This window comes from Crocodylus porosus, unplaced genomic scaffold (assembly GCF_001723895.1).
Source record: "Crocodylus porosus isolate Cpor-Errol unplaced genomic scaffold, CroPor_comp1, whole genome shotgun sequence".
NCBI lineage: Eukaryota > Metazoa > Chordata > Crocodylia > Crocodylidae > Crocodylus > Crocodylus porosus.
The window spans coordinates 5,299,573-5,311,374 of NW_017728918.1; the positions used below are offsets into that span (position 1 = coordinate 5,299,573).

General features: G+C 44.8%; 1 protein-coding gene across 12 annotated transcripts in view; it reads right to left on the bottom strand.

The window, feature by feature from the left end:
* PKHD1 (polycystic kidney and hepatic disease 1 (autosomal recessive)) overlaps positions 1 to 11,802 on the bottom strand; it is a 383,573-nt gene that overhangs the window by 129,514 nt on the left and 242,257 nt on the right. For 11 of the 12 annotated variants that reach the window (XR_002101523.1, XM_019537166.1, XM_019537170.1 and 8 more), the window contains one exon: positions 1,614 to 1,751. The exons of the other annotated variant lie outside the window; for it this stretch is intronic. Coding sequence is in view for 10 of the 11 variants with exons in the window: in XM_019537166.1 (XP_019392711.1) it covers positions 1,614 to 1,751 (138 nt within the window). In the remaining variant the exon portion in view is untranslated. The remainder of the gene's footprint in view (positions 1 to 1,613; positions 1,752 to 11,802) is intronic. 12 annotated transcript variants of the gene reach the window in all.

Below are 11,802 nucleotides of genomic sequence, written 5' to 3' on the forward strand. Positions count from 1 at the left end.
TACTAAACTGTCTCATTATCTATCTTGTGTCAGGATTTCTTTAGGGTGTGGTAGAATTGGACAGATGGGATGAAAAACCTTCCTTCGGGCATGGCACACACAGGATTGGACAGATGGGCTCCGAGAAGTTACCTTCGGGCCTGGAACACATGGGAGGGGGCGGGGGGGGGGATTGTTCCCTCCCCATTTTACAGATGAGTGTCAAAGCCACTAGAGGAGTTTGCGAGCAGAGTGGAAAGATGATATCCATCTATCGCCTTTGCTGCTGAAATTGGAAAGAGGCTATTTCTCTGGAGGACATCGTACAGCTGCAGATACCTGTTTGCCTCCTAATGCCACCCTCGATCCACAGGCATTTGCTCTCTGAGAATCTATACAGCAGTGAAGTCCTCTGTGCTGTTAACTGCGCTTAGGCAGCGAGAAACATTCATTTCCTTCAAATCAATCTCAAATCACCTTTAAATGGCAAAAGGGTCAGAGCAGCGAACTAGCAGGCATATTTAAAAATGCGCTGACCTCCTTTGCTAGTTTCTAGGCCTCTTTTTTTTTCTTTCAAAGCAAAACTCAAGGCAATAAAAGATCTCTTTTGCCAAAGCTGTATTAACTAGCCAGTCCCTTGAGATTAACAACAAAAAAATCTCGAAGCAGACTTCTTGGAAAGGTGATTACTCAAACAAATTCTCGTTTGAAAGTTCATAAAACCAATCTTGAGAGAGGTCAGGGAGTGACCAACATGGTGAGCTGAGAGTCCGAAGGATTCTGGTAAGTAAATAAAATCCTCGACTTTATGAAGCTTCGTGTTTAAAGAGAATTATGTGAGTAATTACTTTTCCAGGGAAAGGCAATGATTTTCTCATTGCTGACGCTATAGAACAGCCCCAATGACATTGGTGCTACTCAGGACATAAGCAGCAGTGCCAGCACTGTGTCCTATGACAGTCTCTGACACCCTGTGCAGTAACAGGGACAGGCCTGGCGACATCAACCCAGCTGTGCCAGCTTTATCCCATATCCTGGCTCCTATGTCATGTGGGACTGCATGAGTTTGTATTGAAATGTGCTTTGTGCCACTTATGGCAGCACACATAATGTGAGGCTGGGCCTACATCTGCACCGGGTAAGAAACTCTGCTTTGAAGAACATATAACTGATGAAGGGTAGAAGGATACAATCAAAACTCAGCACTTTTATATAGGACGGGTCAAATCTTGGCCCCAAGGAAATCAATGGGAGTTTTGTATTGTTTTCAATGGGATCAGAATCACAGAAAGTTAGGGCTTGACAGGACCTCAGGAGGTCACATCTAGTCCAACCCCTTGCTCCAAGCAGGACCAGCCCCAGCTAGATCATCCCAGCCAAATCGATTTCAACTGACAGATATGTGTGTGCACGTATGTGTGTGCATGCATGTATAGGTATATGTATACACACACACATATATTAGTCCCACCGCACAGTCTACCCCTCCTCACAGCTCTTGCCTTGACTGTATCACAGGAGAAGAGGTAGAAGAGGTAACCTTATTTTACTAGTAGGCCTAGCATCCTTGCCATTTTTTTTCTCAAATCAGTAAGTTTAAATCCAAGCATCAGGAATTTCTGCTACTCACTTACCCACTTTCAACTCACCACCTGCAACCACTACACAGGCTGCACTAAGGACGTTGCTGGAGTTGACTGGGAATTCCAGGCGTCCCATGACATAGAGACCTCTCAAAGGAGGAAGAGTTGTATCCACCAGGATGGCTCTGTCTGAGAAACAGGGTAGATATGGAGAACAGTGGTAATGTAGTCCAACACAGCAACACTAAGTTTTAAACACATGATACAAAGCTGGAAAACAAGGGGAAAACACCTTGAGATTCTGGACACTTAAGCATGTGCTTAACTGTATTTAGACTGCAAACTCTTTGGGGCAGAAACGTCTTATGTTTTTCTATAGCACCTACCACAATGCTGTCCTTATCCGTGGTTCTTTAGGGCTACTGCAATGCAAGTAGCAAGGAGTGATTAGTATGGCATGCTTAAGTCACACTGGGCAAATCTACACGGGCAATTAATAGGCCTGAATTTTCTCTGCAGAAAACTGAGGCTTATTAAAGTGCTCCCAGGTGCATATCCATATGAGTGCCCACTTCAGGAAAAAATTGCCTCTGAGAGGAGCAGCTTGGTCCATGGATACTCAACCCCTTCTGAGCCCCCCTGCAGCAGCCAAGGAAAGTCCAGGCTCCCTTGGGTGTTAGCCCCTAGCTGTCCCAGGTCTGGGGCAGCCCTGAACTGCACAGGGTTGGGGGAGGTGGGAGGGAGAAGGGAAGCTGTCCCAGCTGGGCGAGCAGCTCCCTGCCAGTTGTGGGGAGATTGGATGGGCTCCAGGGGAAAGCGGGGGGAGGGGGGCTGTCCTGGCTTGGTAGGCAGCTGCCTGCCAGCCCCCCACAGCTCAGGACTTTCCCGATCTCTGCGCAGCATGAAGACATGTCCTGGCTCTGGACAACTGCCTCCCAGCCGTATGGAGATTGGGACCATCCAGGTTGCATCCAGATCTCCAAGTAGCTAGAAGGCAATGTCCCACTAAGCCAAGGCAGCTCTCTCTGCTCCCTGTGGCCCCTTGCTGCCTAGGCTGACTGGAAGTAATTTGCTTCTGGTCAGCGTCTACACATGCGTTTAATTAATTAGTTTAATGCAGCTATTTCTAGGACCTGTATCTACAGGTACTAGAAAATAGGGCATTAGAGTAATCTATTGCACAGTAATTGTTGTGCATGTGTAGACAGTAATGCTTTACTGTGCATTAGATTACTAATGCACAGTAAACCGTTTGTGCGGACACATTGATTTTCACTTCAAGCTAAAAGTTATCATTATCATTCCGCGTGGTCTTGCTCAGCAAAGCACTTAAGCGAGGGCTTCAGGTCTGTTGACTTCAGTAAAATGTGCCCAGTGACTTGCTGCCTATAAACCTAACTGTGCAAACAGAACTCATTCATCCAGTTTAGTAAGACAAATTTTGAAACGGAAGCTAAACATGATCCAAGTTACATTTTTTTTTTATTACACCCAATAAAATATGAGCCATTAAACTGAAGACATAGAAGAGATGTCCCACAGTATACACCCTCAGCAATCCCCTTGCTGCCACAAATTACTAGTAATAACAGTAGGAATACCTGCATTGGCCCATTTTGCTTGCCACAGCAGTCAACAGAAATGTAAACACTGGCCACTACCCGGATCTGTCAAGCTAATGGTACCGAGGTGTTGAGATCCAGTGATAGCTCACTAAACTAGGGCTTAGGCTGAACTGCTCTCTACTTCTTTCTCCATGAACCCTGTGACTGGTGAGAACCACCTCTAATTAGGTGTGCTCACAGCATTTTGGAAAATCCTAGACTAATACAATTGCTTCCAAAAGCTGCCAGTGCACAGCCAACAACCCACTTAGTGTTCATAATAGGCCACAAATGCAATGAAGTGGCAGAGGTGGCTTCACCTGGCCTACTGTACAGAAGAAAATTCTATCCTAAAGTCTCCATCTAATTCTCTTTAAAGTCAAATGGTGCCTTTGAGCCTATAGCTGAAACCAGCTTGGGCCCTTTCTTCACAGTTTCTAGCTACTTCTAGCTATTCTCTGCAAGAATAATGGCTTCTAGGTGTGGCATATAGCTATCTCTGTATCACTGGATGCTTCTGAACAAATGAAAATCTAAATGCTTTCTTTACAAGGGACCTAATGACAACACCCCTATGTCACTGATAGCTTTCTGCACACATTGTTGGCTCATAGTGCAAAAACATGGGTTGAAGATGCAGTTTGTTTTATGCACAAGCAGTTTACACCTGGCGAGAATTTTCAGCGTCAGGAAAGGTAATGACAGCTGTCGGTCCCAACGCTGGGATATGCTATGGTTTTCTTCCCTCTGAGCTCCATTCCTGCCAGGGATAAATATACAGAACTGGGACGTTTCAAGGAACCATGCACATTTTTCAACTGACTTGAATCCGGAGTTTGGACTAGAGGCTTCAAACACCTTCAGATTAGAACAAGGAAACCACCCCACTACATGAGAGCCGGGTCCAGCTCTCTGACCATGACCTGCAGTGGCTGCTTCAGAAAGAACAAGAGAGCACCCCAGTAGGCAGGCACATTTAACCCCAAGGGGGGAGTTTGTCTTCCTAATTACCAGTAGCTAGAAGTTGATTTAAACCCTTCATCCCAGAAGTGTATTTTCCATTCCATAAAAAATAATCATCATCACAGAATCATAAAAAATGAGGGTTGAAGTGACCTCAGGAGGTCACATCTAGCCCAACCCTCTGTTCAAAGCAGGACTATCCCCAACTAGATCATCCCAGCCAAAGCTTCATCTAGCCGGATCTTAAAAACCTCCAAGCATGGATATTTCACAATAATCTTGAGATTTCTATCGGCTACTCTTCTTGCTCTGGCTGTTCTTGAAACTCACTTAGGGCCAGATTCTTTTCCATCTAATATATTCTTGAGTGGCTACAGTGTGATCCTCATCCATCCTGCTCAAGGCCCTGAAGAATAGTTAACGCAACATGTGCGTGGGTCCTCTACCTGCTCGTTGCTTCAGTATGATTCATTCTTTAGGGGTCAGATGTTGGCATATTACAAATGTAGGTCCATTTGTGGATTTTTGGGGCTTGAACAGTGTGGAATAGAAGCACACTTGGGCACCTATGTCCACTTAGATGCTTAATAGGTGTAACAGAATCTGGTCCACGATGGCTACCCTGCAGTGATGTCCTGGTGAGCCCTTGGCTTCAGTGACGTCTTGTGGGAAAGGGCTGCACAAGTTAATCGTGTGTCCTGTGAAAACTGGACCAGGGAGCATTGTTTTTTCCTCCTCCCTGGATTGTCTCTCCCCATGGGGAATGAAAGGTTTTATATAGATCAAAGTAACCCTAAAGTGACTGGCTTTTGGCACATGTGGAAAATATCCAAAAGTATTTTCTCCATCCTTGTTCTGGTACAAATCCCACTGATTTCAGTTCCAGCGCTGCTTGCATAAGAGCTGAAGGCCAGTTATTGATCCTATAGATTCAGTGTCCAAAAAAAACCCCATGCCTAAAAAAAGCAAGCTGGTGCTTGTGGCAGCAGTGGAAGCTGCCTGAAACTAGAGCCATGCTTCAGGCTCTGCACACCAGATTGCCACCACTGGAGCCCCAGAAAGCCTCCAGAACCCAAGGTAAGACAGCTTGGGCCAACCCTGGTGCTGGCCCTAGCCTCCCCTACCCCACCCGGGGCAACTTGCTGCATGCCAGAGTACACACGCCCAAGTGTACCCCAGGGACAATTATGTGCCACTGCTGTTTGTCCCCGGGGAAATGCGTGTGCACACTTGTTTGGATGCACCCATGGTGTCTCTGTTCTCATGTCCAATACCCAGCACCACTGACTACTAAAATAATGAATAACAGAGAAAAGTACTGCTCAGCCCCTATATCCCCGAAATGCAGCATATGGACCCACCATGGGATTTAACTGCCAATCTCCAACGCATCTCTACTGAGCGGGTGTGAGGCTCGTGACATGGGAGAATTTTCACAAAAATGGTGAAACTCTTGTGCAAAAGGATCTTTACATGAGAAGCATCTCCCAGTGCCCTGCAGAGCTTAAAATCAAACTCAGCAGGAAAGACACAACTCATAGGGACATAAGACTGGTGGGGACGACCTGGGTCATTCATTTCCCAGATAACCATGCAATAGACACTGAGTCCACAACGAAACGTAACAGAGAGAAAAGGAGAGGGTGGAAAATATGGTTGAAATCATCTTGTGGGGGAGTTCATGTTGTGCTGCAAAACGGGGTAAAATACTGCAGCTGACAAATCGCGAGTCTATTCATTACACATACGGAGGGACATTTTTATAAGGAAGAAAAATGGGCTCCCAGGCAAAATATTTCTGTTGAGTTTCAGCCTGGAACAGATCTTTTATTTTTTTGCTGAGTTGCACATCCTTAGAAATAAGACTTTATACTAGAAATGCTGACTGCTCTGTACCGATGGCCTGCTACATGCGAACCTAAAACAGCAACAGGAGACATTTGCACATTCAGAGATACCTCCGCAGACCTGAGGAGGCTTCACTAGCACGAGAGAAGTCTGAATATGAATGTGGCCAGCGTGTCTGTGTGAGAGACGGAGAGAAATCCACTTCCTAAGAAAAGCAGGGGGCTTCATTGCAGAGTAAGCTCCTCTTGGGGAGATAAGGGAACCGACGCACTTCTTACACCCCTTCCCTTGCTGCTTCCTGAGAGATTTGGTACAAAACACAGCACACTGACCAGCTACTACCAAAGACCACAACTTTGGCATCATGTCTAGCCAGGGATCTGCCTCCAGAGAAGAGAAAAAAAAAAGTTGTATTCATTTATTTGTATTTTTCCCCCAACAAATTAACATTACAACAAACAACAGCTTCCCTAAAATGAGAATTCAAGGGCTACCTGGCATTTTATGTGTACTTCCATCAAACAACAGCTCCCAGGTACACCACAGTCCTAATGCTTGGACAGACAACACTGAGAACTCACTAATGACTCCAGCAATGACATAAAATGCCTTTGATCAACCGCCCTGCTATATAAAACACCATAGCATGCCATTGAATGGAAATCAGACACAACAGAGGAGCTATTATATGAGATACAGTACTCCAGCATTCATCTCTTCAAACAGAAAAAGTTCAAAGCAAATCAAAATCAGAAAATGAATAACAGAGTGGATTCCACCACTAAAAAAAAAAAAAAAGAAAGAAAAGGAAGAAAAAATCGCCAGAGGCTACATGATATCATATCTCGAGCCTTCAAAACAACATTCCATTGCCTCAAATTATAACGCGTTCTCCTTCCACCCAACATGCTCGGTGTCAGGAGTATGTCATACTGGAAACCATAAACCAAAGCCTTGCAAATCCAAGGGCTTCAGGAGCCAACGCATTCCACCGGCTGGCCTAGACTGAAGGCTGCTGCTGGTCGGCGGTATGTCACGAATCAACTCAGCTGTCTTGTTTTCCCAGGTCATGCAAATAGGGGTTTGGCAGGTGAGAGGCCCAAAAGAAGAAAACGAATCAGAGTGGGCCGCCATTTGTTGTGCGAGGGGTGCTTGTGTACCGGCTGCAGTGCCAGGGAGTAAAATCAGAGACCTCCAGGGAGCTAAAACGCTCCAGCTGGGACTGAAACACATGCACGTTCTCTGTGGACAAGCACAGAGGGAGGGGGGGATCTGTGATACGCCCTCAGAAGCAGGTCAAACGTGTGCAAGAGGGGTCATTCAGGTAGTCAACACAGGTAAAATTCACCCCTGTGCTAAAGGGTTAAATGACCCAGGGCCCACTCAAGAAAAGCAACACCTCCCAAACACTGTGCATGGGTTTCTAAGCGTAAATCTGATTGAAAACCGCAGACAAAAATATGCTATTCCTATAATAATCATGTTTAGCGATGCTGTTTCCTAGAGAGGATTCCTGCTCCCTTGATCTTAGCAATGTAAGCCTGGGAGGTAGGCCTTCCAACTCCCATTTGACAGATGAGGAAACCGAAGCATGGAGAGTGTTTAATGTCCCTGGGCATTTTTACACGTGCTCCGGGTGACACAGGGAGGTGCTTTAATTAGCAAGCCACACTAATTAAAAGGGTCCATGCATTATGCGTATCAGCATCCTCCATGATGAAAAATGGTGGCGGGGTGCTCATCGAACAAGCTTTAGTTCAGAGTGCCTAGCCTCCGTTTTTCAGTACATGCAGAGACAGACACAGGTATGGGTGAACTGGGCTGGGGCAGAAAGGGGGCCTGAAAATGGTATGTTTTTTGTTGGATTATCATTATTATTATCATTATCTCCAGCGCAGGGGGGCCCGATCATCCGGGGCCATAGGAGTCTAGGTATGGTGCTGAGCACAGGGACACTGATACATGTGATGCTAGAGTCTGCTGGAGCACAGTAATTTCCGCACTCCAGCAGACTCGATTCATCGAATCTGCTCCAACTTGCTGGATTTCCAGCGCGTTGAAGCCAGCTCTCCGCACATCTATAGGAGCCCCTTTTGTTCAGACTTCAGTGCCGACACTACCAAACTCCGAAAAATCAAGGTAAGGAAACTTGCCCCACGTCACAGAGGCAAGATGGAGCAACCCAAGGAACAGAACCAGAACTCGCGGTTCCTACTTCTCATGAGACCGACTTCTCGCTGCATTTCAAAAGACAGACAGCAACAAAAATACTGCCTGGTTTCAGAGGCCCGTCGATTCCAAGCTGCTAGAAAAATGGGCCAGATTTACTTGGGACACAGATGCCTAATAGGATTATCCTGGAGTTATTTCCTTCAGTTTCTGTTTCACAGAAAATTTACTTTGCAGTAAAGCATGGACACATGACCGTCTCTCCCAAGCTGACTGTCTGCAGTAGGCCATATTATAGCACCTGGTCACTAGGGCAGAGGAAACTGGATGCCCTGGATTAAAATGGACCCTGGTAGAGGACACACGACACAAACTGGTATAATATTCACGAGTGTAAATTTACTTCCTGCTTCCTCAGAAGTAACTTTGCACTGGCAAACAGCATCTCCTCCAAAGTAAATACCACACATTGTGTTTGCTCTATTTTTCCTCTGGAATTGACTTAGAGCTAAACGCCCCATGAGACACCCCTAAAGCCTAAGCTGATCTTTTTGGTTACAATAACTTTCCCAGCATCACATAGCATGCCGATTGCAAGGACAGGTTTAAACCCCAAACTCCTGTTTTGCATCTTAGTGCAATTCAGCAATTCTAACGGACTCTTGTAAAAATTAGAGTTAGTGGAAAATGCGCAATATTAAGTGGTCTCTATTTCAACAGTGGTGCGCCTCAAAAGATGACTGTACTTTAGGGAAGGAGGTCAAAGTCGAGAGACTATGACTGCAATAAGCACACCAAATAAAATACTGGATACCTTTAAGTAGCAATAAACTCTTAACTTACTTACAATTTTTAAACTATTGTATAGGCAGACACAGTTTTTTTACTACGTTGCCTTCTCCTGGTCCCTGCTTCCCCAATACAGCAGTACTTTTTTATACAATGCTTAGTGAATTTGTGGGAGTAATTGCCACAGACGGTGCTGGAAGTGGGTAATATGGGTTCAAAATGGGACTGGATAAATTCATGGTAGGTCTATTAATGGCTATTGAACAGAAAGCTTGGAGATGTTTCCTCCAGCATCTCTAAACCTATAAAGGTGAGTGAGGAGGGTCCTGAAGAGGGGACAGATCACTCTGGAGATATCCCTGCCACCCTGAAGCTCCATGAAACTATGAAAAGCAAATTACTCCACTACAAGGACAGTTCTCCCCTTGGGGAAAGGATGGGAGAGGGATTGAAATGAGCCACACATAAGAAGAAGTTAGTCACATTGCTTAACACATGATTGGGAGGCACTCAGACATGAGTGGTACAAGAACCTACTTAGCACAAAATAGAAAAAGGCCAACGTGCTTCTCCTTGGGAATTTCAAATGAATAGCTCATGATTTACACCAATTGTGCCAACTTTTATCTTTGCAGTGGCGATTTCTGTAGTAAAGCCTTTAGGAAAAACAGGAGAGAATGGATTTGCAAAAACTTTGGTCAAATATAGCTTCCCTGTTTCTCAGTCGCCATTTTCAATGTGAAAAAAAGAAATTCAGTCATCTCTACAGTACGTTGAAAACCTAAGGTATGGGAATAGTTCACCTGCTGTAGTGAAATAGCAGGGTGGGCTCAACTTGGGGTATCTGGATTCAAGCTTTTTTTGTACACTGTACCATAACTAGAGGATGGCAAGTGGGGGCACCAGCAGTGATTTAGAGGAGGAAACAGAATGGCAGCCCCTGGAGAGCCCACGCCGAGAGGCCTAATGCAGCCAGCATGCAGTGAGCCTGTCCACACGGCAGCATGAGCCCACACCTCAGCAGCAGCAGCAGATGAAATGCAATGAGCCCATGCCATGACTCCCCCTGTTTTCCAGAGCTCAGCACAAAATCCATACTCTACCCAGGGTGCCGCAATTGCTGGTCAATAAAATTGCTGGGGTTATACGTTGCTGGGATACACATCTGGCCACGCAGTTCTTTTGCAACCTTGGTCAAGTCATTTAGCTTCTCTGTGCCTCAATGTTTCCTCCATAAAATTGAGAACTGGCACTTCCCTATCTCAGAGGGATGTTGTGAGGGCAAATACACAAAAATAACAGGAAAAGATCAGATCCCATGGAAATGGGATTAATTTTAGTGCTACATACAGAATATCACCTGACCGAGGGAAGTTGCGAAATCTTCATCGCTGGAGGTTTTCAGGAAGAGGCTGGGTAAGTACTGGTTAGGGATGATCTAGGAGTAGCTATGCCTGGAGGTCTTTGTAAAGAGCAACAGCGGGAAACCCAGGGGTCCCCTACTGACACATACACATGTGCAAACACTGGGAAATAAAAAGCTATACAGCCGAGAGCAGGTGGATTTTGGAGAGGACCATGCTCAGCAGCAGGAGAATGAAGTAGAGCCCCACAACCAGCTTAGTTATGAAACAAGATTAAGGCAACTGAGATAATATTTAAAATTGTTTAAACCAAGCATCCTTTAAAAGAAAGTCAGGGGTAAATCATAACAGTTGCTTGCTCAGCAACAAGTTTTGTTCTGAAAACTGTTATCACCTTTTTGTTTTTAGGAAAGGAAGAACATTTGTTCCAACAGAACTGTTCATGGAGTCATAATAAGTGGAGGAGTTTTTCTTATTTGAAAACATTTTAAAATATGAAGCAAGACCATTTTTTTTTCTTCACTCTTATTTCTTAGTTAAGATAGAGGCCTGGATAAATCTGTAGTTGGATAGAGACCTGGATAAATTTATAGTCAAGTTAGAGGGGCCTGGATGAATCTACTTCAACTTTCCGTCCTTGGTTTTTTTTGGTATGGAAGGTCCAACATACTAGATATTTATAGCCATTAATCTTTTGACTTCTAACTTTTCTTCTTCTTTACTGTTAGCTATTTCGACATACATGTTATACACTTCGTTTCTTTGCATAGACGTTGACAAGCTATCTTGCATGTGCTTAGCGGCACAATTTAAGCAGCAATGTATGTGCATGAGCACTAGGCATATTCCAATAAAAATAACAGACAATATTAACAATCCATGAGCAATAGTTGAAGAAAAACATTTTGATGAACCTGCCAGGGAGGGAGTGCTGTTCTCAACCTGTTTTGAAGCATAGTCTGATTTATAAAGTTCTTTTTAGCTGGTGAGTGTTTAAGTTCATATAAGATGATCCAACTGGAAAAACTGAGAATCTCCCAAGCCACAACTAACCAACCCCACTGCAGGAACTAGGAACTAGGTAGAGGCCTTTTTCCTGTCCCGAAGGGCACAGTGGTGTCGTTGGGGCATATCCTCTTTACTCTGTAGTGGCAAATCCTCTTCACCCTTTTCACCTTCCCTGCAACCATCCAATCTCTGCCAGCGTGAGACAGGATAGTGGGCTAGATGGACCTATGTGGCCTGATACAATAAATGGCATTTTCCATGTTCTTGTGTGCATGCATGCTTCACCCAGTTGGAGTACAGATTTGAGCAAAGTTGCATACCTCCTGTATATGAATGAGAACTAAACCCCTGATTTTTCAATTCAGTGGAAGATCCAAGAAACTGGGAGGCGAGGAGAGGAGAAACATTCAACTTGACTCAGAAAGAATCTTTTTTTGAATTTGCCCAAAATATAAATGGCAATATTTCAGACAGAGCAAATTCCACTGACTTGGG